This window comes from Lucilia sericata, unplaced genomic scaffold, assembly GCF_015586225.1.
Source record: "Lucilia sericata isolate MDLA Ls3-8-SP2 unplaced genomic scaffold, ASM1558622v1 Contig000917F_arrow, whole genome shotgun sequence".
In the NCBI taxonomy this organism is placed as follows: domain Eukaryota; kingdom Metazoa; phylum Arthropoda; class Insecta; order Diptera; family Calliphoridae; genus Lucilia; species Lucilia sericata.
In genome coordinates, this window is record NW_023994904.1 from 57,501 (window position 1) to 83,919 (window position 26,419).

General features: G+C 27.0%; 1 protein-coding gene across 1 annotated transcript in view; it reads left to right on the forward strand.

The window, feature by feature from the left end:
• The window catches only part of LOC119609036 (collagen alpha chain CG42342), a gene marked incomplete at its 5' end in the record, with an annotated part of 67,368 nt that extends 46,260 nt beyond the window's left edge, over positions 1-21,108 (forward strand). The window contains 8 exons of the mRNA XM_037963712.1: positions 13,351-13,710; positions 13,769-13,843; positions 13,910-14,050; positions 14,243-14,305; positions 19,267-19,293; positions 19,353-19,406; positions 19,660-19,857; positions 20,030-21,108. Of these exons, the coding sequence (XP_037819640.1) occupies positions 13,351-13,710; positions 13,769-13,843; positions 13,910-14,050; positions 14,243-14,305; positions 19,267-19,293; positions 19,353-19,406; positions 19,660-19,857; positions 20,030-20,191 (1,080 nt within the window). The remainder of the gene's footprint in view (positions 1-13,350; positions 13,711-13,768; positions 13,844-13,909; positions 14,051-14,242; positions 14,306-19,266; positions 19,294-19,352; positions 19,407-19,659; positions 19,858-20,029) is intronic.
• Positions 21,109-26,419: the final 5,311 nt, after the last annotated feature.

The following is a 26,419-nucleotide window of genomic DNA, read 5'->3' on the forward strand; positions in this document are numbered from 1 at the left end:
AAAGTACACAAACGTGTCCTTAGTTTCCTGTTGTTTAACAACATAGTATAACATTTTAGTCCTTTTATCTTTTTGTAATCAATGTTGTATCTGTTTTGGTCTGTCTGCAGCTTGAGAATATTGTTCTAATTTTTATTGACCCAAAGGTGCATTGGGGTGTCTTGTCCCTTTTGGCTATTGTCAAAAAATAAATAAACACTTGAAACAAGGGTTTTTTCCTATCGTTTTCTATTTATTTTTTATTATTTATATTTTGTTTATGGGTTCTTTAATGTTGTTGCTATTTTTATTTCTTCTTTTTTTTGTCTTTATAACTGGGCGTTAGTTTGCGTGTTGTTGTTATTATTTTTATGTTTCAATAAGTCTCATTTTTATTTAGGGTCCTTTGTTTGATTTACCAAAGAAAGGTTATGGTTTTCTTTGTCTACAAAAGAAGTTTTTAAATTAAATTAAAGAAAATCAATAAAATAATAAAAAATAATGAGAAATTTAATAGAGACTATTTTCACGCAATTAAAAAGAAACTTTCTGTCTATAGTCTAGTCTATAGTCTAGTCTATAGTCTAGTCTATAGTCTAGTCTATAGTCTAGTCTATAGTCTAGTCTATAGTCTAGTCTATAGTCTAGTCTATAGTCTAGTCTAGTCTAGTCTATAGTCTAGTCTATAGTCTAGTCTATAGTCTAGTCTATAGTCTAGTCTATAGTCTAGTCTATAGTCTAGTCTATAGTCTAGTCTATAGTCTAGTCTATAGTCTAGTCTATAGTCTAGTCTATAGTCTAGTCTATAGTCTAGTCTATAGTCTAGTCTATAGTCTAGTCTATAGTCTAGTCTATAGTCTAGTCTATAGTCTAGTCTATAGTCTAGTCTATAGTCTAGTCTATAGTCTAGTCTATAGTCTAGTCTATAGTCTAGTCTATAGTCTAGTCTATAGTCTAGTCTATAGTCTAGTCTATAGTCTAGTCTATAGTCTAGTCTATAGTCTAGTCTATAGTCTAGTCTATAGTCTAGTCTATAGTCTAGTCTATAGTCTAGTCTATAGTCTAGTCTATAGTCTAGTCTATAGTCTAGTCTATAGTCTAGTCTATAGTCTAGTCTATAGTCTAGTCTATAGTCTAGTCTATAGTCTAGTCTAGTCTATAGTCTAGTCTATAGTCTAGTCTATAGTCTAGTCTATAGTCTAGTCTATAGTCTAGTCTATAGTCTAGTCTATAGTCTAGTCTATAGTCTAGTCTATAGTCTAGTCTATAGTCTAGTCTATAGTCTAGTCTATAGTCTAGTCTATAGTCTAGTCTATAGTCTAGTCTATAGTATAGTCTATAGTCTAGTCTATAGTCTAGTCTATAGTCTAGTCTATAGTCTAGTCTATAGTCTAGTCTATAGTCTAGTCTATAGTCTAGTCTATAGTCTAGTCTATAGTCTAGTCTATAGTCTAGTCTATAGTCTAGTCTATAGTCTAGTCTATAGTCTAGTCTATAGTCTAGTCTATAGTCTAGTCTATAGTCTAGTCTATAGTCTAGTCTATAGTCTAGTCTATAGTCAGTCTATAGTCTAGTCTATAGTCTGGTCTATAGTCTAGTCTATAGTCTAGTCTATAGTCTAGTCTATAGTCTAGTCTATAGTCTAGTCTATAGTCTAGTCTATAGTCTAGTCTATAGTCTAGTCTATAGTCTAGTCTATAGTCTAGTCTATAGTCTAGTCTATAGTCTAGTCTATAGTCTAGTCTATAGTCTAGTCTATAGTCTAGTCTATAGTCTAGTCTATAGTCTAGTCTATAGTCTAGTCTAGTCTAGTAGTCTATAGTCTAGTCTATAGTCTAGTCTATAGTCTAGTCTATAGTCTAGTCTATAGTCTAGTCTAGTCTAGTCTATAGTCTAGTCTATAGTCTAGTCTATAGTCTAGTCTATAGTCTAGTCTATAGTCTAGTCTATAGTCTAGTCTATAGTCTAGTCTATAGTCTAGTCTATAGTCTAGTCTATAGTCTAGTCTATAGTCTAGTCTATAGTCTATCTAGTCTAGTCTATAGTCTAGTCTATAGTCTAGTCTATAGTCTAGTCTATAGTCTAGTCTATAGTCTAGTCTATAGTCTAGTCTATAGTCTAGTCTATAGTCTAGTCTATAGTCTAGTCTATAGTCTAGTCTATAGTCTAGTCTATAGTCTAGTCTATAGTCTAGTCTATAGTCTAGTCTATAGTCAAGTATATAGTCTAGATTATAGTCTAGTCTATAGTGTAGTCTAAACCAAATATTAATGTTTTTTTTTTACAGATATTCTCAATAATTTAATTTAGTTCTTAATGAAATTTCCTTAAGCCTTGTTAAAAAGCACTATTACTTAAACAGGATTACTTCTATTTAAATTGAACTTTAAAACCTATAAATCAAGAACACAAAAAAAAGTAATAACTATTTTAAAGGATTTTCATAAATTTCTCTTAAAACAAGTTTACCCTAAAAATAAACTATATAACCCAAAAATAATACCAAGTATTTGTGGTTTATTTTAGCCATGCAGTTCGTTAAAGTAACAGATATACAATTTAAATGAAAAACGAAAGAAGGCCTGTTTAGAAAATATATATATTTATATATACATATATGTATATATACATAGAAAATAGATTTTTAAATTAAATGCACACATACACACATCCATGCTGTGAACTACATATACATGTAAAAACCTATATGTAAATTGGTTTCCTGTTGTGCCAGGACATGTGTGTTATTACGAGTAAATGTTTTATTTCAATACCTGATGGAATAAAAATGAAAGCAGTAATTTGCGTAAAGAGAAAAAAATATATACTCAAATGAATAAATTGTACCTTTGTATGATTGTTGTTAAATATGTGTTTCCATTTTATATTCTTCTAAGGTAATTTAAAAGAGATTTCACAGATTTTTTTGTTCATTTTCTAAAGCATAACTTTCCTCTTAGGAAAGCTTAAGTTAAATAGCTATTTCTCTCAACACCATACCGCCCACCACTTAACTACTTTGAAAACAGTTCTTTTTCACATTTTACTAACATTTGAATTTAATAAACATTTATTTACGCACATTATGTTAATACACATAACTACACACACATATTTATGTATTTATGTACACAGAAACATACACCGCCACAACAAACCTCTTAAATATTTATATATGAATATACAAACACCCAAGCAGGGCAAATAACACCCCAACGTTACGAGTAAGAGAGAAAGTGATACGCATATCAACTGAAACTTTCACTTAGGCTCAGATTACTTACGTATGCTCACACTCGTATATTGACTTAATAAAGTAGGCCTGCAGTTTGTGGATCTTGTGATTTTAGCAGTCATCAGACTGATACTCGTCGGTTAAATATATACTGTCTAAAAAGGCGGTTTTAGAAATAGATTTAAAGTGACAATTGTTTTCTAACCAGATTACTAGGAGAGAACAAACTATATAGTCAACCAATTAGATAGATATTTTTAAAAAATACTGACTCCTTATAAAACTGTTGGGATATAAGCACATTAAATTTTATTTCATGTAATTTACATTTAATGTGTCATATGTGTATTACAGACAGACACATACAATAGCAAATCAACAACAACTGAACAACATGTGATTGTGATTTTCTAATTTTATATGTGATTTTAAGGAGTCAGTCTGAAAAAGTGTTTACAAAACAAATCCATTTTTATAGAACTAGACAACTGACATAATATGAATAAAAGTATGATGTTTTTTATTAGTTTTCTAGATTTGTTGTTAATTTGTGCTTGTCATCATGACTTTGATTAGTGATAAAACTAAACTAAAGACATTTAAAATTTATTTTTTTGTATTATTATTTTAAAGTCCTTTTAAGATTGATCTCTGTTGCCTATTAATGTTGCTGTGTAACTTTATGCTTATTAAATGTAAAACAAAATCTTCCATATTTTTGTCATAAATGACAAAAAAGACCTGAAATTAAAATATAGTAATACATAAGATAAAATAGAATTTATACTATTTCAAAGTACATGCATTGTAAATGGTGACATATGTATGTATTTTTTATAAAATTGTTTAAATTTTTCTTAAGATTTTTAGAAAATTCTAATAATTGAACACAATAAAATAAAAAAATAAATTTTCTATAAAAATTATATTCATTTCTTAAAAACATTTCTATAGAAAATTTTACTTTTTCAAAGAAAAAAAACTTTCATAGTACTTAAGAGACAATTTTTCTATACAAAATATTACTTATTATATGCGTCTGTGCTTATGTTTGTAACACCCAAAAATATTGGTCCTACAATCACCAGTATCACTCTCTGAGTCGATTTACCCACGTACGTCTATCCATCCGTCCGTCCCTCATTCCGCCTATGTGTCCATGTAAACCTTGTGCGCACACTACAGGTCGCAATTTTCAAGATAATTTTATGAAATTGGGCACATACTCTTCTTTTGACCTAAGGACGAAACCTAATGGTTGAAATGGTTAAAATCGGTCCATTATTTCGTATAGCCCCCATATAACCATACCCCCGAATATGGCTCTTAGTTCATACATGTGAACTCGGGTCGTTAAGAAGCGAATTGTCATGGTAGCGACTGAATATTCAACTTGTTGTAGCTGGGCACTTTATATCATTTCAGATTCAGTCACTTTACAGCCACAAATCAGGTCACTACCTGATTGGTTTTTATATCTGTATATAGACTTAGAGATAACAGGTACTTCGACTCAATTTTTAAAAAATTATATACATTTTTCAAGAATTTTCAAAGTAAAGAAATTTTATTGAGTACACTAACGATTCCTCTATAAAAATGGCTGAAAACACAAAAAGCCTTAAAAATAGTTTATAGTTAAACTAGTTTCGACCTTTAGAAAAAAACTACAATAAAATAATTGCCTATTTCCTTTCTAACAAAAGGAGGGAAAAAATAACCTTTGTGACAGTCAATCTGTTTTTTTTTTTTCAAATGTCTAAAACAGTAATTTTTTTTTTTCAAGGAAAAAAGTTAAAGCATTTTTTTAAGCCTTAGAAAAATTTTTGCTGAAACTTTTTTCTCACTGAAAATAGAATTTTCTTTCTTTTTGCGACCACCCTAGTGACAGAGCAGTTAAAATGGTTTTAGTTTAAACAAGAGATGTGAAAATTTATATAAAAAAGTTTTAGTCGTTTTTGTGGTTATTTTAACAAGAGATTAGAATGATAGACGATTTTTTATAGTTCTAGGAAGAAACTTTTAATTAAGTGAATATGTATTCTTTTGAACAAGAATAAAGATAAAAATTGCAATCAATAACACAAAAAAATAATAAAAACTTAATGAATTTTAAGCAAACAACAAAAAGATCGCCATAATATATATAAATAACGTATAAGCAACAATAACTATTTATTATTCATACGCCTTAATGTCAATATATTTTTTTTGAGATATGTATTTTATTTTTAACAAACATTTTTTGTAATACAATTAAGATTTTATGATTCATATTTATTTTCTTTGGTATGTATTTATATCTTCTAAATTGAATTATTTATATTGTATTGCTTTCTATTTTTATTGTCCTCTTTTAATCTTTAATCTTATAATACAATAATAAGACGCCAAACAAGGACTTGTTAATATTATCCAGGCATTTATCTTAGAAAATAATATAAATTTTGCTCATTTTGAGTAAAAATAACGAACTAACTATCCCTTCTTATGTTTATTGTATACAATTTGACAAAAGCATTAAAGAATAATAAATAACAATTGTCTAATCTTAATTACTTAAGGAAACCATTAGGGAGCAAATAAAATTGTGGTTAAAAAATAAAGAAACCCCCAAATGAAAACTAATTTTGTAAAAGCATTTAAACTTATTTTTTATATAAAATAATTTTCTACCATCAAGTCTTTAGTTGTTTAGAAAGTATTTTAAATCATTTAAATTTTTCACCCAGTAAAAAGCCGGCAATATTTTCCGAAAAAAAGTGAAATTAAAGCAAACATTTTTTGTTTTTCCTTTTTTGTAACGTAATTTAAAAAAAAGTGCGGAAAACAAAACATTTTATCGAGATAATTGTAAACAAAGAATTCCCTGGTTAGTAAACGCTGGTTAAGTTAAAACAAACGCTGAAATTTACTCGTACTATAATAAACAACTGAAACTTCATTTCATGGACTGCCTGGAAAACAACAAAAAACAAAATCCTTTGGGCTTTTTTGTGTTTTTAGTAAAATAAAAAATGTAACTATACTAAAGATTTTAGTGCTGTGAGAAAACTACACCATTTGAGAAAAAAGAGAAAATTGACTACTATATAAAGCAGGAGATTGGTCCACATACCTCCTAAACTAAATACAGCAAAAATTTAAAACTTATCGTTATTCACCTGATACCTTTTTATAATTTGGACCTTTTAGGGAGGAAACGGGTAAAAAACTGTATTTTTGTAATAAATACGAATTTAGTATTTTTTGCATATTCGGACGTTTAAGGGGTGAAAATTGTACTTAGATTTAGTACTGTTTTTCTTAATGATGGACTTCTACTATGATACTGCATCTTTTTAAAATATTTTTTACTTCAATAGGGAAAAGTGGGTTAAAACATGTAATGTGATTTTATTCAAACTCATTGAGCCAATTTTGAAAAAATTTCAAAGAATTGCTGGACTTAGTAACAATAAATATAGTGTAACGGTGGTGTTATTTGGAACTCCATACTAAGGAACACAAAATTATTGAACTTGAGTAAATGAAAGTCCATAGGAAGGTATTTTTGGAACTTTTTCGTTCTTCAACAGGTACTATTTGAGTATTCTGTAATATTGAACTTAGAAATGTAAATATTAACATGTAGTATCCTGACTATCTATCAGGCATGGGGGATAATGATTACACAAAGTAATTAATTACAAGGTCAATTACAATTACTTGTAATGAGTAATTGAACAATAACGAATTACAATTAATTGTAATTGAAGTTTTCCCATTACATTTACTTGCAATGTATAACTGATCAATAACCAATTACAATTATTTGTAATTGTAATTCAAGTTCAATTCAACAAAATTCACAATTACAAGTAATTGTAATTGGAAATTCATCAATTACAATTACAACTAATTGTAATTGGTAATGTTTCAATTACAATTACTTCAATCTATCTATCTATCTATCTATCTATCTATCTATCTATCTATCTATCTATCTATCTATCTATCTATCTATCTATCTATCTATTTATCTATCTATCTATCTATCTATCTATCTATCTATCTATCTATCTATCTATCTATCTATCTATCTATCTATCTATCTATCTATCTATCTATCTATCTATCTATCTATCTATCTATCTATCTATCTATCTATCTATCTATCTATCTATCTATCTATCTATCTATCTATCTATCTATCTATCTATCTATCTATCTATCTATCTATCTATCTATCTATCTATCTATCTATCTATCTATCTATCTATCTATCTATCTATCTATCTATCTATCTATCTATCTATCTATCTATCTATCTATCTATTATCTATCTATCTATCTATCTATCTATCTATCTATCTATCTATCTATCTATCTATCTATCTATCTATCTATCTATCTATCTATCTATCTATCTATCTATCTATCTATCTATCTATCTATCTATCTATCTATCTTTCTATCTATTAAAGAGGACTTTTCAGCTTTGAATTTTCTATAATATTGAACTTAGAAACTTAAAATTAAACACGCAGCATCCTAGTTGAATGAAAGTCAATAAAAGGAGACTTTCTGGTACTTTTTCGTCAATCAAATGGTACATTTTGATTTTCTGCAATATTAACCTAGATACATCAAATCAGATATAGGATCCTGATTAAATGAAAATCAATTAAAGGGGCATAGTACTTTTTAATATATTTATAATATTGAACCTATAAAGGGGTTCGTAAAGATCCCTCAGTCTTATAACACTATGGGTTATGTTTATTTTCTTTAATAACGATTATGGTAGCGAAGCATAATAATAAATAATTTGTTATGGTAAATTTGACTTATTTTTTAAAAAGGAAATTAATTTCAATAAAAATTCTTTCAATATATACAAAAGAAAAATTCTTTGATGATTTCTTAAGAAAATTTCACTTTCTTCTAAAGAGAGAGGCAATGATGTCAACTATTTTTGATTACAAATGGTGTTTAATAGAGAGCTTAGTCTACATTAACTTATAAACTAACTTTCATCTAAACATTGTCTATCTCTTCCTATTTATTTAAACTAAAACACATACATTCACACATTTTCCGAAGACCATTCCAAAAGTATTAAAAATACTAAAATTTGATCTTTTAGATAATCATAGTTTTTATACTCTTATTTTTCTACATTAAAAATTGAGTTTTGATCATAGTTTTAAAAAAAAAATACTAAAAAGATTTTTACTTAGGCCCTCATAAAATTAAGAGAAACCAAATGTTTCTATGTGGCATTTGTTGTTTAAAGTTTAACTATATTTGTATGTATTTGTTTTATATAGAAAACATTCATATTTATATTAATGTTCTACATAGCTGGTTATTTCTTTGTTTTTTATTACGACTTGTTCCTTTTAACAATTTTTTTTCTTCAGCGAGCCATAACAAATATGCATTTCAGCAAACATATTCATATACATATAGCCACATTTAGTTATAACTAATGGTTTTTAAACCAGCAGCAAAAGGAGTCCTTAAAATACAATACAACAACAGAGAGTGTGTGTGTGTAAAAATATAAAGGATTGTTATATAAGACAATATGATATGTAATACATTCTGATACACAAATTCATCTATATATACATATATAAATGAAAATGCGTTTATTTCGAAGAATTTTAATGTATTTTTTGATATACATGCAGTTATGCTGTGAACTCATATGTATGTATATATGTATGTATGTATGTGAACACATCATCACATCTTTTAAGTTTCCTTGGTTCATTTTTAAATTTCTTTTGCTCTTGTTCACAATTTCTACCATGCCACAGGAAATTGCTTATGTTTTGTTGCTACTTGTTCTTGTTTTTTTTTTTTTCTTAATATTTTAGCTTTTATATCTTATTGTGTCCTTGTGGTATAAAATACCATACTTTTGCTATGGTAACATTTATGCAACCATGTATGTATGTGTATTTGCTAGCAAAAGTACCATATTGTATTTGTATTTTTAACATAAATACTTTTTATTACAATTTTTTCTTTCACTTTTCTTGCGTTTATTTTTCATTTTACTCTTATTTGTTTCTTATGTGCTGCTGCAGCAACATTATTGTTTAATGTTGCTGTTGTTGCTATAGTTGTTTTATTTTAATAATTTTAACAGCAAATTTGTTTGACTCAAAAGATGATGAGCAAAGCAACAAAAAAAAACAACACCGAGTAAAACTAAAGAAAACTTTTTATCCTTGTTGCTGTCAGCATGTATCCTTTCTTTGTTGTATATTTCTTATTATTCAAAATCAAATGAGAGTAAGAGTCCTTTTTTCTTGTAAGTATGTGTGTATGTTGTGTTGTAGCTGTTGTTTCTCTTGTGCTTATTTTTTAGTATTATTATATTTAGTCATTTTCTTAATAGTCTTTCAAATTTACAAAAAAATGATAGAAGAAAGAAAACCCCTAGAATATGTGTTTGTTGTTCAACACTTTATGGTTATTCAAAAAGTTTTTTTTAAAACTTTTTTTCTATACTTTTTGACTACCACTTCTACCACTACAATACAACTAACACTCTAACACTTCGACTACCACTACCCTGCAGTTTGGTATGTGTGTTCTCAGACCTTACTTCTGGATAATTAATTCTGCTATAACGTACTTCTTGTGTGCGGATAGATTACAAAAATTACAGAAACTGGTAAAAAATATTCCATAAATATAGAATCTAATTGTTATTTGTAGAAAAGTATTGCCAAAAATAGATAATCCTTTAAAACAGTTGGGTACCACTCATTGGTTAAAACTGCATTCAATATTATTTATTTAGAGCAATATCTAGACATTTAAAATTCATACAATATGTTTAAACTATTTTTTATTTATCTTTTTTTTTCTCCTGCTACCAATTTCATTTTTGAACTTTTTGTTTTACTTTGTCGAAATCTAACAGCATGAAAGTGTCCAAAAAAGTTTTCGAAGACATGAACAAGACATTGTTGAAAAGTTTAAAGTTCAGTTTTAGTTGTCGTGTTCTTATTATCCTAGTACGGGGAATAGATGTAAACAAAATCTAAGGATTAGTTTGTATGTACCTCCTACTGCTAAAGGTTAAACGATTCAGGATGCTTGTTAATATGGGGAGGAGGTAGAAATTTTCGTTTGTGTTAGCATTTTAAGTACATCAACATAATTGGCATACTTTTTGGGGACTTTAAGTATACATATGTATGTATTTAAAATTTTCTCTATGTATAGGAAAATATTAGTTTTTTCTGATGTCCTGTTAAAATGAGAGTACAAGAGTTTGAGATAAAAGTTTGAATAAAAGTATTTCAGCAGAAATCTGGAAATATTTACATAAAAATAAACCCTAAATTTGGCTTTAATAAATGAGTTTTTCATAGATATTAAAATTGAATAAAGAAATTTATTCCGATTCTGAAATAAAATCTGCAACCTGGGGAATGTGACAGACATCAAATAAACGGCGACAGAGACACGACTAAGACTACAACAAAATATTTAAAAAATCGTAACTACTTCCTTCGTAATACCAGGTAGATAAATAGATAGATACTTCCTTATATAATATCTACGATAGATAGGTAGGTAAATAGATATATATATATATATATATATATGTATATATATATATATATATATATATACAGTGGACGTCCAATAGTACGTACACTCTTTATTACGAATATCCAATAATACGAATGGCAAAATTGTTGCATTGTCTACTCTATAGTACGAATAAAGTCACAATTTTTCTGTTCGATAGTACGAATAACGCATTTTTTATGGGAATTTTGGTTTTATTTACGTATGAATGAAGTTTTTATTATGTTTTTATTTTATTATTTCGGTATCATTCACCTTAAGCTCAGTAATTTTGAAGTTTTTTTGTATTTAATACAAGTGTTTTGTATTTTTAAAAATCCTATACACACAATTTACGGCATGTATATTTACAAATCAACAATTATTTAGTGTTATTAATTTATTTTATTGGAATTTTGATCACCCAAGAGAAGAAATTAAATTGGATGATAACGCCAATGAGGAAAGTATTTTATTAGTTCCCGACAATAACTCTGCTGAGAACAATATTGAAGCCTCAAAAGCGCTGTTATTGAAAAAGCCGTAAGAATCATTTTACAATGTAATAAACATCGATGTTAAATGATGGATTTTTTAATAAGTAAAATGATATTTATATACATATGTATGTATGAACTGTTAATTTTGAAAGTAGTGTGACTCCACATTCCAAACAATGGGTTTAAGGATAACTATTCTAATTTTTAAGAGAAAATTATAAATTAGAGAATTGTGGTATATTCCATTCAAGTTTCTAATAAATGTTTTATGTAATCTGAACATTTTAATACATTTTAGAACACATATGTAAATTGCAAATTGTCTTTGGCACACATCTTTTTAAAAACATTAAAATTTAATACCTTCTACATATATCTCATTTCAACCATTGGACTCACGATACTTTCAAAATTAACAATTCATATACGTAAATATGTCCCTTTTATGCCTGTTTATGTACAAGAAATTTATTTAAAATAATACACATTTATTATATTTTGTTCCGTTATGTAATTTTTCATGAAAAATAAAACAAAAATAAATAAAATCCAATATTTTATGTGTATTATTTGAATTTAAACATACAAAATGTGTTGTTCAATAATACGAATTTTTCGGTATTACGAAAGGGCCTGACACTATATAATTCGTACTAGTGGACGTCCACTGTATATATATATATATATATATATATATATATATATATATATATATATATATGTATATATATATATATATATATATATATATATATATATATATATATATATATATATATATATATATATATATATATAGATAGATAGATAGATAGATAGATATATAGATGGATACTTAGATAGATTTACTTTTTAAAATTATACTAAAATATTTCGTTGTGCAAAACAACGCAACATTCGTACAATCTACGATATTTTTCTTATATATTGCGCATGGATTATTTTCAGTGTAGTAAACTAATACTTTATTATTTTAATACAAAGAAAACACTTAATGTTTTAAGAAGAAAATAAACACAAAAGTAATATTTTTCGTAATTTTAATATAGTTTAATTAACTAGTTAATATTTGAGGTATGTCGACATAACACCAAAATATCCTTTATCAAAGATACACTCATACGCTTATAAGCCCACACAAGGAACAACAAAGTAGTTAAACATTTGCAAAAAAGAGCTGAAACAATACACGTTATGCTAGGATGATGGCATAAAATTAATTGGTACAATTAAACATTTACTGGTACAATTCAGATTTGAAAAGAACTATAAACAAATTAAAATTAAACTACGTTTTGAATATACCTGATGTGAGGATATGGAATAGGGGTTAATTTAACATTTTACAGCTTCTAGAAATTAAAATAAACTCTCAAAACTCCGACTATCAAATTGTACAGGTACAATTTGTAATTTCATTTCGCATCACTGATAAAAGACAACAATTTAAAGTGTAAAATTGCCGTAACTAGCATAGTTATGGTAAAGAAAAAAAAGACAAGTATGTAACACAAACCACAATTACCAACACTTAAAATATGCAACTCACACTTATACCCACAACATGTAAGTGGGTAAATTGCTAAGAGATTGTAAGAAAAATTACATGGTATGAAAAAAACTTCCTTTTTTTGAGGTTTGTTTTTTACACTTTGTATTAGTAGTAAATATAAAAAAACTCACACAAACTTGCACACTACTAACTCACCTATTTTTGCAGTGGTAAAAGGATAAAAGCACTTTTATGTTTTAAAACACCTATTCTCACACCCTTAATAAAAGATTGAAAGAAAAAAGCAACATATCAAAAACAACAAAATCTTGCCACAAACAAACACTTTTACCAGTCCTAATAGCAACAAAAATGCAAAATAATGCACAGCAATGTTAGTATTTAAAGGAAAAAAATTTTGCCCCTTGGGCTAAAGATTCTACAAAATACAATATTTACAGAATAAAGAGAGAGTGTAAGAGAGGGTGAAGAGAGTAGAAAACATTCACAAAATTAAATTAAAATTAATCAAACCCCCTTTTTCATTCTATAAATATATCAAGATATTTGGACCAGGCGGTGCCAAAGATGAAGATTATGATGATCCACCGGTAACATTGTTAAGGGGACCTCCAGGTCCACCTGGCAACCCTGGCAAGGATGGTCGCGATGGCAGAGATGGTGCGAAGGGTGAAGCTGGTGAACCCGGCGAACCTGGCTCTTTAGGTCCCCGTGGTTTAGATGGTTTACCAGGTGAGCCTGGCATAGAAGGTCCACCTGGTTTGCCCGGCTATCAAGGACCACCCGGTGAAAAAGGTGACAGAGGTGATATTGGGCCTCCTGGTCTAATGGGTCCTCCTGGTTTACCTGGACCCCCTGGTTATCCTGGCGTTAAAGGCGATAAAGGAGATCGAGGTGACTCAGTGAGTATTTAATTATTATTTTTTATTTAGATAGTTTTTTGATTAGTCCTTTCACTAGAAGTACAGAAAAATGCGTAGACGTCAAGATCAGGATGGTATGTCAGATGCTCCACATATGCCCACCATTGAATATGTAAGTAAATTAAGAAATGATAAGATATAGTGAAGTTTTTTTAATGCATTTTCTTTTTAATTTTAGTTGTATGGTCCTCCTGGACCTCCAGGTCCTATGGGTCCTCCCGGTCATCCTGGCCAGACAGGTGAAAGAGGTTTAGATGGCCGTAAGGGAGATCCGGGCGAGAAGGGACAAAAAGGTGATCAAGGACCTATGGGTTTACCGGTAAGTTTAAAAATCCTTCTTTATATTTATAATGTATTTTTTAAGAAAAATAAAATAAATAGAAAGTATTTGAAATTTAATAAAATATAACTAGGTCGAAACATGAAAGCAATTTTGAATGCGGAAAATTTTATTTTATTAAATACTTCTTAATTATAATAATATAGCTAATATAACTTTTCATTATCTTAGGGTCCTATGGGTATGCGTGGTGATTCCGGACCAATGGGTCCTTCCGGCAAAGCTGGTTTACCGGTAAGCAAATAAATTTTATAAAATTCCATGGCTTTGGCAAATTAAACAAAAACAATAACTTTCAAAATTTTTGTTGTATCTAACTTCACACTAGCTAATTTAAATTAAGTTGTAACTAATATCGTAAAATATATTTTGTTATTTTTCTCTCTCTCTCTTTCTTCTAACAGGTGTGGGGCAACTACTAATCCTAATAATACAAGAAAATAATAATTAAATTAAAAACAAACAAGTCAAACAAATATTAACCCTTTAAATACAAACTTTACACTAGCACTTAACGCTAAAAATTGCAAAGAGAAAACACTTTAAAAATCAAAGTGTTTGAAAAATCTAAAAAATTTAACAAAGCAAACAACCTTAACAAACTGAAAATTATTCAAAACGAAATCAAAATTTCCTCATAAAAATCATCATCAAAAATAATTAAAAAAAAAAGAAGCAACTTCATAATTAAAACAAATTTATAAATACATAACACATAAATGCATCTTTATAGATATAATTATAAACACATAAATAACATTTTCTTCTTTCATTAATTGAAACAAACAAATTACAAACATTTAACAACATTATTTTGAAAATATGCCAGAAATTGTATTTAACATGAAAACCAAACACAAACCCACTTTTAGAGAAAAAAAAAAACAAACTAAGTTAAATTAATATGTAATTTATAAATGAACAAATAACTATATAAATACTAAATGAAACAGCTTTGAGTGTATGTTAAACTTCCCCCTACTTATACATATAATTATCACAAAACAACAAAAGTTTAAAGTTCAAATTACAAACCCAATCATATCAATTAATTAAAAGAAACCAAAAAGGATTTAAAATCAAAAGTTTACTTTTTTCCCTTTGAAAAAATAAAAACCTCACAACCACAAAGTTACACATTTGTAATGAAAGTAGAAAAAATAACGAAGATTATATATTTGTGTTTTTAAGTTAATTGCATAATTTAGCAAATGGTCTATTTAGGGTTCCAATATAGTACACACTGGTCAATAAAATTTATTTTAAATTAAAAATTTAAAAATTTTAAATTAAAGTTTGGGTGGTGTATATTACAATGATTCTAAAATAGAATTAATATAGGAATGAATTCAATAAGGAGTGAATCAGAAAAAACTTAAACACACTTTTCTAGCCAAAACTTTTTGCTGGTCCCACAAATAACATTTTTTGATCACGTTAACTTTAAAATGTATGTCAGATACTTTTTTTAAATCCATAATTTTCAATTTTTATTTCGGTCAAAATTGGCTTCGAGAAAAAAGTGCGTGAAAACCTTTCATAAAAAACGCAAAAGATATGAAGGTTTATCGTCACACTATTTCAAAAGCTAGCACACTATTTCAGGTCTAGCAGATATTGAAAAGAAAAACAAAGTCTAACAACTGTTTCGAAGAGCACCAAAGACTTCTATTTGATTCAGGAATCGAAAATTCAGTTCTTTAGTTCCTTTCGATATCGATAAATGCCGGTATCCCCACGACATTTTCGGAAATTTTTCTCACTTACAAAATTTCGGTGAACACAGTAGACAATAGACCTATTTAAGAATATAGCCTAATCTATAGGCTAGTTCATAGCCTAGTCTATAGTAAGGTCTATAGCCCAGGCTTATAGCCTACTTGTCTATAGTCTAGTTTATACTAGTCTAGTCTATAGTCTAGTCTATAGTCTAGTCTATAGTCTAGTCTATAGTCTAGTCTATAGTCTAGTCTATAGTCTAGTCTATAGTCTAGTCTATAGTCTAGTCTATAGTCTAGTCTATAGTCTAGTCTATAGTCTAGTCTATAGTCTAGTCTATAGTCTAGTCTATAGTCTAGTCTATAGTCTAGTCTATAGTCTAGTCTATAGTCTAGTCTATAGCCTAGTCTATAGCCTAGTCTATAGTCTAGTCTATAGTCTAGTCTATAGTCTAGTCTATAGTCTAGTCTATAATCTAGTCTATAGTCTAGTCTATAGTCTAGCGGTCTGGCGATATTTATACTCCCAACAATACTAACAACAATTACTACAATCTTATTAAAAACACAAAACTACTTGTTATAAAATTTAACGCAGAAAATTATAGATCTCACAACCTTACTTGCTACAACTAATTGGCAAATGTAAAGACTTTGTTAAAACTTATTTGTGTATTAAAAATTGTTTAAAGGAAAATATAACGAAAAAACACAAGATTTAGGTACCGTCCATGGGCTTTGACTTAATAATTATAAATAAATAAAAAGGAATAAAATGCCAAAGCTTCAAAATAACAAAAATCCAAAAGAAAACCAATAAAAATAACAAAAATAATTAATAATGTACAATAACCTACAAAAAATAAAACATTACAAAAAAGCAGTGGTAAATAATTTGTAATAAAATTAATAATTAAATATTTAAAAGGTCAACAAAAAAATTGGAGTTTACAAAAAATATATATATACCACTGCTGATTAAATAAACAAATAAATACATAATTAGTTAGATAGGTGTATGATAATAATATTCACAATATAACAAATTTTTAATTTTATGAATTAAAAAAGAAAAACAAAATATAATAATAAAATTAATATAAACTAAAGTAAATAAATAAACCTATTTTAAAAACCAAATATGGAATGTGTGTAACAAATTACAAATAAACCAGAATTATGGGTTTCACAATTAAAAAAAAAAAATATAGAAATTAAAAAAAAAACTAATTTAAAACTTTGAATAAACATAGATATGAAAATAAATAATTCAACAAACAAAACTATAAATATAATTAAAATAATAATAATAGAAAAACAAAAAATTATTTTAAAAACAAAAATATTCATTAGAATATGTTTATTTACATGAAATTTATAAAGAAAAAATGACAGGAACAAACAAACAAAAGAAAGTCAAAGAAATATCTAAAATAAAGTTAAATTTAAAACGATATATACACAACTGTAAATTTGTAATAAATATAAATAATTTATTAAAATAAAGTTTCCTTCCATTTTTTCTCTATTTCTTAAATATCTTATAAATATTTACATGACTATCTATCTACACATACAAACCTAAAACCTAATAAATATAATAAATAAATAAGTTCTTATATTAAATGTCAATTTTGTTCAATTAAAAATTATATACAACTGCAGAAGGAAAAAAAGAAAAAAAAAAATAATTTAACCCTATTAAACCCTAACAAACATTTTGAACCGCATGTCAATTTCTTTTATGTAAATAGTTATTTAATTCTTAATAAATTCTATACGTTTTAATTTAAATCTAAACTTGAACTTTACTTAATTGACATAAACTATTTCAATTTAATAAATTCTATATGCTATACATAAATCTATGAATTTTTCCTTAACAACACATATTTATGCTTTCCTCTAATATTTACTTAATGATCATAACAAAATTATATTTTCAAATAATTACTCTATCTCTATCTTTCTCTTACACTCTTTCTAAATACTTTAAGTATTTTTATAAGATAGTTAAAAAATAATAAATTTAAAAATAATGTCGAATAAGTTGAAATTTGCAGAATAAATATATAATTACACTAGTCGAGAGCACAATACTTTATAAATATTTTAAATCCATTCTAGGACAAAGATTTATAGATTTTCAAAATAAAACTGAAACTATTTTAAAATCCGAAAGATAATATTTATATAAAAATGATACGGAATTGCAAAATATATTCCTAAAACTGCAATTTAATATTGTAATCCAATAGCAAATCTAATATTCAATTATTAAATTAAAGTAAGAAAAGCTAACAATTGGAATTTATATATCGTCTAAAAGGATTTTTTTATAAATTCAATGAAGACCATAGTATATCAAACTAATATCGCTAGTGTAATTTATTGTTATCTGCCAAAAATAATATAATATTAAAATAAAATCTATGTACATTGTATTTATAATTGTTAATATTTGATAAAACAAAAACGTTTAAAATTTTCAACTTAAAAAAAATAAATCCTCCCTCTTTCCTATCCACTATATATAAACAAAATATTTCGAGATTTACTTATATATACATAAATATAAACTATATAATTATAAATGTACTTTATCATGATTTTTAACATTTTCATTTAAAATATACATACATATATTTTTTGCAACAATAAAAATAATAATTACAACTATTCAAAAGTTATTATGGCAAAGTAAAATGAGAATGATTATTTTAATTTAAAAAACGTGCTCTGCAAAGCATATTAAAAATTATATATATAAATGCATATATTACATACAAGAAAAAGTTAAAAAAAAAAGAAAGAAAAATCTCATGGAATGTAATTTGTAATTATATGAATGGAATTGCTATGTAAGGGAGTAGAAAATATGGAATATTAACTCTAAAGTATTACAACTTTAATGTTTATCAGAATAAGGAATGAACAGATGTCAAATAACACAAAAACAAACGTGAACAATTATAAAAAAAGAAAAAATATTATTGTGAATATGTTTCTTCTTTTTTTAGTATTAAATGTAAAACATTTCATAAATTATTTTATATTAAGGATTTAGTATGTCTTTTCATCCTTAGTTAAAAAAATTATATTAAAAAACAATAAAAACAAAGAGTTACTTTTGTGTATGCATTATTCAATAAAGTGATGAGTTTTTTACAGAAAGATAAATAAATATAAAAAGCAAGTTTTTTTCATATATGAATTGGGAGAGTTGTTTATATGTATGTTAGCAATAATATATTGGGAATTGAAGATTATAAAATTAACATTGCACGATTTTTTATTCATTAATATTATTTTTTATGTTTTGTTTAACAAATTGTATATTTTTTATTTATTCTCAATTTTATTTTCAATAATTAATATTATTATATTTACCTTAATTAATTTATAATTTTATTTGCTTATGTTTTTGTTTATTTATAATTTTTTTTCTTTTTATTTCTGTTTACCCCCACCTTTTAGGGTCCACCTGGTTTAGATGGCATGAAGGTGAGTTGTAATGAATATATAATAAATGTAAAAATTAATTAAATAAATAATTATTACAGGGAGCTCAGGGAGAAACTGGTCAAAAGGGTGAACGTGGTGATCCAGGTCTACCGGTAAGTAGTTTTAAGTTTGAATATTACAAACACAAATTATTAATAACTTAACGTTTTTTATTGTAATAAACAATACTGCATGTTAATGGTTTTTATTTTCTTTTTCACTCTTTCTTATCTCTTTATATTTGAAAACACCCTTCTTCTATAATTACAACTTAAAAAAAAAACTTTATACTAACTGAAAATGTAAATGTTATATAACTGTGTGTGTCTTTACCTAAAATGTTATATAAAATTAAAAAAAACAAAGGGTACTGATGGTATACCCGGTCAAGAAGGTCCTAGAGGTGAAAAAGGTTCTAGAGGTGATCCAGGACCACCAGGCAAAAGAGGACGTAAAGGTGATCGTGGTGATAAAGGTGAACAGGGAGTACCGGGATTAGATGCTCCCTGTCCCTTGGGATCCGATGGTTTACCATTACCAGGCTGTGGTTGGCGACCACCTAAGGTTAGCATGACTTAAAAACATTAAGAAACAAATTGGTATTAAAAAAAATATATAAAATGTTTTTAATTGGTTTTGGCTAAAATTTGTGCATGCTTTTTTACAAAATATTAATATTAACGCTTTTTAACTAGTACTAACAGTAGATTTTTCTAACGATTTTTATAATATTTAGGAACCGGTTATTTCAACTCCGGTCCATAAAGATTATTTACCCGATGTTACGGGTCCTGAAAGTAACAATGCCAGCGATTATGAACAAGAAGAGGAAGATGAAGAACAAAATGAAAACGAAGATGAATACGATGAATATCAAGATAATTTACACAATGATTAAGGCAAACTAAACAGACTATTAACAAACAAAATAAAATGAGCATTTATGTATTTTAAACGAGAAGAAAGAAAAACTAAAAAGTGCTAAAAGCCTTTTAATAATAACAAATATAAACAAATTTAATGCATTGTACACACAACACACATACGACAGAATAACAAAGCAAACACACTGCTTCTCTTCAAGCACGGTTACCTTGTAAAAATGGCTATTAAACCATTAGCACCTGCCATTCTTACACCTTTTACTTAGGAAGGTGACATTTGTAATTAACAATATATGTATCTTTGTGCTAAAATTGAAAAGTGTTTACTTTCACTCTAATGGATTTCAAAAGAAGCTGACAGCAAGCAATTATGATGTAATTTACACTATGATGTAGTCTAACATAAAATGTACACACACACACACATACACTCTCGTAACTTTTAAAGTAGTTTTACTAATATTTAAATTAAATATTAAATAATTTTATTGAAACACTAAACATAACGCACCAGAGCACCTATAGAAAACGACGGTTTTTCTTTATAACACAATTTCAATTGGTGGCGGCTGTAATCATGCTTTTAATAATTTGTAATTTGTTTATTTTGGTGGCAGTAAATTTTTGATTCTAACAGTAAAGTATTAATTAAATTTTTTTTTTGAAAGAAGGGTAACGAGGAAATGTGGTTATTGTTGTAACAAAAAAGATTTTTGTTTTAAATCATGTTTAATTTTGATATTGTTTAGCAATTAGTGCAAATTAAATGGAACTCATGGGATACACAACATTTCATTGTATTCACAAGAAAGGGCAATTGTATCGAATTTAATTTATTTAAATATTTATGTTATTTTATTTAACAAAACTAAGTTTTTAGAAGAATTAAATATGTTTAAAAATAGTTGTCCCATTCACAATCTTTGTGTCATAAAAAAAATTCAAATAAAATTTTTTGAAGCAGAAACAAATCAATAATACAACCATACAACAGCGATTATGAATTGGAAAACTACACATACATATTTTATATGTTGTAGTTTAATATGCTATCAAAATCAAATCATACAATATAATGGGTAAAACCTGTAAAAATTTAGCACTAACAAATCTATGCCAAAATTCTTACATTCTTCTGAAATGTGTAAAAATCTTATCCATGAGTCCATATGACACATCATAAAAAACAGTCATTTGCATATTATGGTTTCCCTAGTAATACCAAATGTAAGAATTTCAATCTTCTTAAAATCTTAATCAATTTCCAGAACAAACATTTATCAACTATTACCAAAACAAACTTTAGTTTGATATTAACTACAATGTATTTTCCAGTTATCCTTCTTATTTAATAAAAAAAACCTATATGTGCTTTCCAAATTAAAAACTAAACTAAAAAATAAACTTTAATTAACAAATAATTCTTTTACAGGATAATTGGCAAGAATGGCTTAGGGATGAAATTAAAGTAGTAATCAAAACTATGCCAAAAAATGGTCGCCGGTAGATGATGTTGTCTTATATCCCAAATCCCCCGAAATATAAAACTTTCCTAAAGCTTTTCTATTTAGCTAATGGTAGTTAATAATAAACATTTTTAAAATGCAGCTTTAAAAAGCCCTAAATATACTGAATAAATCTTGCAATATTTTCTAATGATAAAACATATACTCTAATAATATTTTTACTAATATACATTTAAAAACTACTATTTAGAAAAAAATACAATTTAAAACGATTTATAAAACGTAAAGTTAAGCACGAAAAACGAAACGAAAGTATTGTTATTTGTATAAAAATAAATAAATAAATAATAAAATATTCAAATTAAATAAATATATTGTTAAACTTTGTTCACTTTTCTGCGTTTTTAGTAGTAAAAGTTTATATTTACAATTTATACATAGAAATAATTAAAAATAATTTATATTTTTCCATGTCATATGCAATTTATATTCTATGCCAAAATATACAAATAAACAAATCTATTTTATACTTTTTAATTAAGTATTTTTTTCTATAAACAATATATTTAATATTCAAATACAAAATATATGAATATGTTAACGTATAATGAAATGAAACTAGTTGTTACATTTCACTTGATATTTAATTTGTATAGTAATAATTCTTTTTTGTAACGGTATTAAAATAATGAATAATGTATGCATTTTATGAATTTTATTAATTATAAAAACATTTTGTGTCATAGCTTCCTTCCTTTTATTATCTTTATTAATTATTGTTTATTAAAATACAACCTCCTCTTCTTTTTTTTTTATAGAATATTAAGTATTATATTATAGTTAGATTTTTAATATGAATTTTTATGATGATAATTACTGAATATTGGATTCATACTGCTTATTATTTAATAAATTTATAACTAACGAATCGATAAATACACTTGTTTTATTTAATATGAAAATGAAGGTCAAAAGGATAAGAGAAGTAAGTTAGCAATAATATTATAAATTACTAGCTATACCTAGTGTGCTTCGCTACTGTACTCGTAATAAAATAATATAAATATTATTGTAAATTTTCAGTCATACTATGTATATGCAATATCAGTCTCATTTTCTATATTTTCATGCATATTTCTAGGTTCAATATTGCAGAAAATTCAAAAAGTATGAGAGTAAGAGGGAAAATTTATCGAAAATTTGGTCTTATGATTATAGTCTCAATTAGGGATACCAATCGGGATTGATTTTTAGAAATCCCGGTATTCGGAATTTATGAATAAATCCAAGAATCTCGACAACGGGATCCCGGACCTTTCGGGATTTCTAATACAAAAAGCTTTTCCAATAAGCATTTTGTGAACTTTATGAGAACAAATTAATCGAAAGTACTAAACATAATAAAAAAGTAATTAATATATTTACATCAATTTACACCAATTTCAGTTCTACAATTATTTGTTACAGTACAATTATTGACAACTAATCAAAGTCAACCACAGGCTTAGATTATAAATGTTTTCTAAAAATAATGCTGATTTTACGCGTCATAAAAAGTCTACAAAGAAAGCGTTGCTCTTGGAATGTATCGGGAAAATGCTTAAATTTCTTCTAAAGGCAGTACTAAGGCAAGCAAGTAATTATGTTTTTTTTTTTTTTTTTTTTTTTTTTGCTGCTTTATAATACTTTTATTTAAAAAAAAGGATCAAACATAAAAAATTTAAAATAATGTATAAATAGACTACCCCCGTACCGTGAAATATCGCTTGTAATGTAAATAAAAAATCAATATTTACGCGAAATGTGACGAATTGTCAGAAACAGTATGGCAGAAAAGTATGAGAAAATGTGTGTATGACATCATACGATTGGGAATTTTCGTTAACCAGTACGACTAAAATGGCTTACTGACGCTAAAGAACGGCAAAAATCGTGAGGAACGAAGTCCAATTCCCTGAAAATTGTTGTTGAATTATCGAATAATATAAAAGTTACCCAGGGAACCTAGTGGATAAGTTCAATTCAAAGGTCATTTCAATAAACACTCTACATACCAGATAGTCTTTTAAGAAACCTTACTTTCATATGAAAAATTAATCAACAAAACTGGATAAATTAAAAAAAAAATGGGTCGAAACTCTTAACATTACTTCTGGTGATTTTATTAACAAAGAAAGCAATACAAAAAAAACTTTAGACCATTTAAGGTTTTATTAATAATTAACTGCAACACAAGTTAAAATAGCTGTACACTTTCTTTTGACGCTCGCTGTATGCATTATATTATCAACAGTTATAAGAAACTGATATTAATTATCAAAACTGAACTCATCATTTCAACAAATTTAGAAATGGATTAATAATTTTAATTGAACATTTGACAGATCAGTTAGATCAGAGTAAGTCCACCGTAAAGTATGGTAAAAAGCCGTTTCTAGAACATAGAATATGAATAATAGTTTTTTCTTCAAATTAATTTTAACAACTTCTACAGAACTCGTTAAAGGGAAGACCCATGCGTCTTGCATGGTTTCCAATTAGCAAGAGCAATTGAGCAAATGTATTCATGTAACCATCAGTCTTGAGTTGAATATTGGATATATGGTTTTTAATGACTGGTGGGGGAGCACTACAGAACTGGTCTATATCCAGTATTGCCATCGTAGTTCCAGTCTTTAACAAGGTATCAGTAATATTAGTACCAGTTATATACCCGTGTCTTCTTACCCAAATAAAGGTGATTAACGTCTCACCTTCTTATTAGCAGAATGACTGCCAGTATAGATTCTAAAATACCCATTAGATATTCGATAGTATCCCTGCCTATTTATTGCCCTTTTTATTGATGATATTTTAGCTTGTAAGTTAGTAGAATCATATTAAGATTTTAAAAAGTTACTCAATGAATAAAGTTTAAAGGAGGCCGAAAAGTTTCAATTTTATGCTCCTGTTTATTTTTGAAAAAAAAAACTAATAAAATTATGTTATTTAATACTTTATAATGTATAAATGCAATGGAAAAACACTTCAACATCGCGATTTCAAAATCCCGAAATTCCCAGGGATTTCATTTTTGAAAATCCCGGTTTTCGGTATTTTCAAATGCCGAAAATTCCGGGATTTCGGGACTCGGGATTTCCTGTTTGGCATCCCTAGTTAGTTAGAAGAAAAAAGTATCAGAAAGACCCTTTTTTTTGATTTTCATACATCTTTAATTTTAATTTTGTAGATCCAATATTATCTAAATTTTTTTATAAACTTATATACTGAAGATTCTGCATGTTTAATTTCTTGGTTCTATGTTCAATATTATAGAAAACTCAAAAAGTGCCAGTTGAAAAACGGAAAGCACCAAAAATTCTATCAGATTTACATTTTCTCAGGAACCTGAACGTTAGAAATTTGTAACCGATTATGGCCAATAGGCTAGGTTTATTTTGGAAATAAATTAAATTTTATGTTTTTGTAGAATAACAAAAATGTAAAAACAAGTAAGAAAGTTTAGTCGGACATGACTGAATATATGATACCCTACATCATGAGTATATTTTAAAAATTATTTATTTTTCATAAATAAACTCTTATCTTGAATTTTACCTTAATTCCGATGGATTTAAGCAATTTATTGATAAAAAATAAATTTCTAAATATGTTTGACGTAGTTATGAGTTAAAAACACCAAATCGGAAGGTCAGGTTGTATGGGGGCTAGGTGAAATAATAGGCCGATTTCCAACCATTTTCAATTGTATCGAAAAACACGCACGATCCAAATTTTATCAAAATATCTTGAAAATTGTGGCATGTAGCTCGCGTACAAGGTTTACATGGATAGCCAGCTAGTCGGACGGACGGATATGTCTTAATCGACTCATAAAGTGATTCTGAGTCGATCGGTATACTTTGAGGTATACTTTGGTTGTAGGACCAATATTTTTGTGCCTTACAAACATCAGCACAAACGTATAATACCCTGCCCACAATAGTGGTGTAGGATATAAAAAACACTTTAAGAGATTCTCATTCACTCAAGTTTCTGTATGTATAATATTTTATTTCTATGTTATAGAAAAAATATAGAAAATCAGTACCATTTAATCCCTAATAGTGCCGAATACAACCAAAGAAGGCTTTATAGCTTGTAGTTTTATTAAACGTACTAGTATTTCTACAAAAAATCTGCAGATCTATAATTTATATGGCCTTAAACCATTTTTAAAATTTGGGACTCTTTTGACCCTGACCCCCCAAAGTAATTTTTAGCAAATTACTTTAAAGCCCGTAAATCACTTATGATAGCAAGTATTATGTTTAAATTAGGCATAAGTAAGTTTTATATAAACTTAAATCTGAACACAAAATTTCATGAGGTTCTGTGTTAACATTTGACCCTCCCTAATTCCCATATAACACTTCTAACTTTTTTGTATAAAAATGTTGTGAGTAAAATTAAAACTATTATGTACGATAACATTAAATGGATCGATTTTTCGACTTAGGGGTAGACTAGGCCTATTGATTCTTGGCCTCTAGGTAGAACCATTATATAACTACCACTGCACTGCGAAAACTCTAAGGAAATATATTGAAATCCCACTACCTTATATGTTTGGATAGAAATCTGTTTTTGTGGGCAAAATATTCAGCAAACCACTTCTGTCGTAAAAATATTACAAAAAAATATTTGCGCTTTATGAGTAAAAGGTTTTTTAACAAGAACTTATTTATTGGAAAGGAAATAAAAATAATTTATTTGAAAATCATTAAAATACTTATT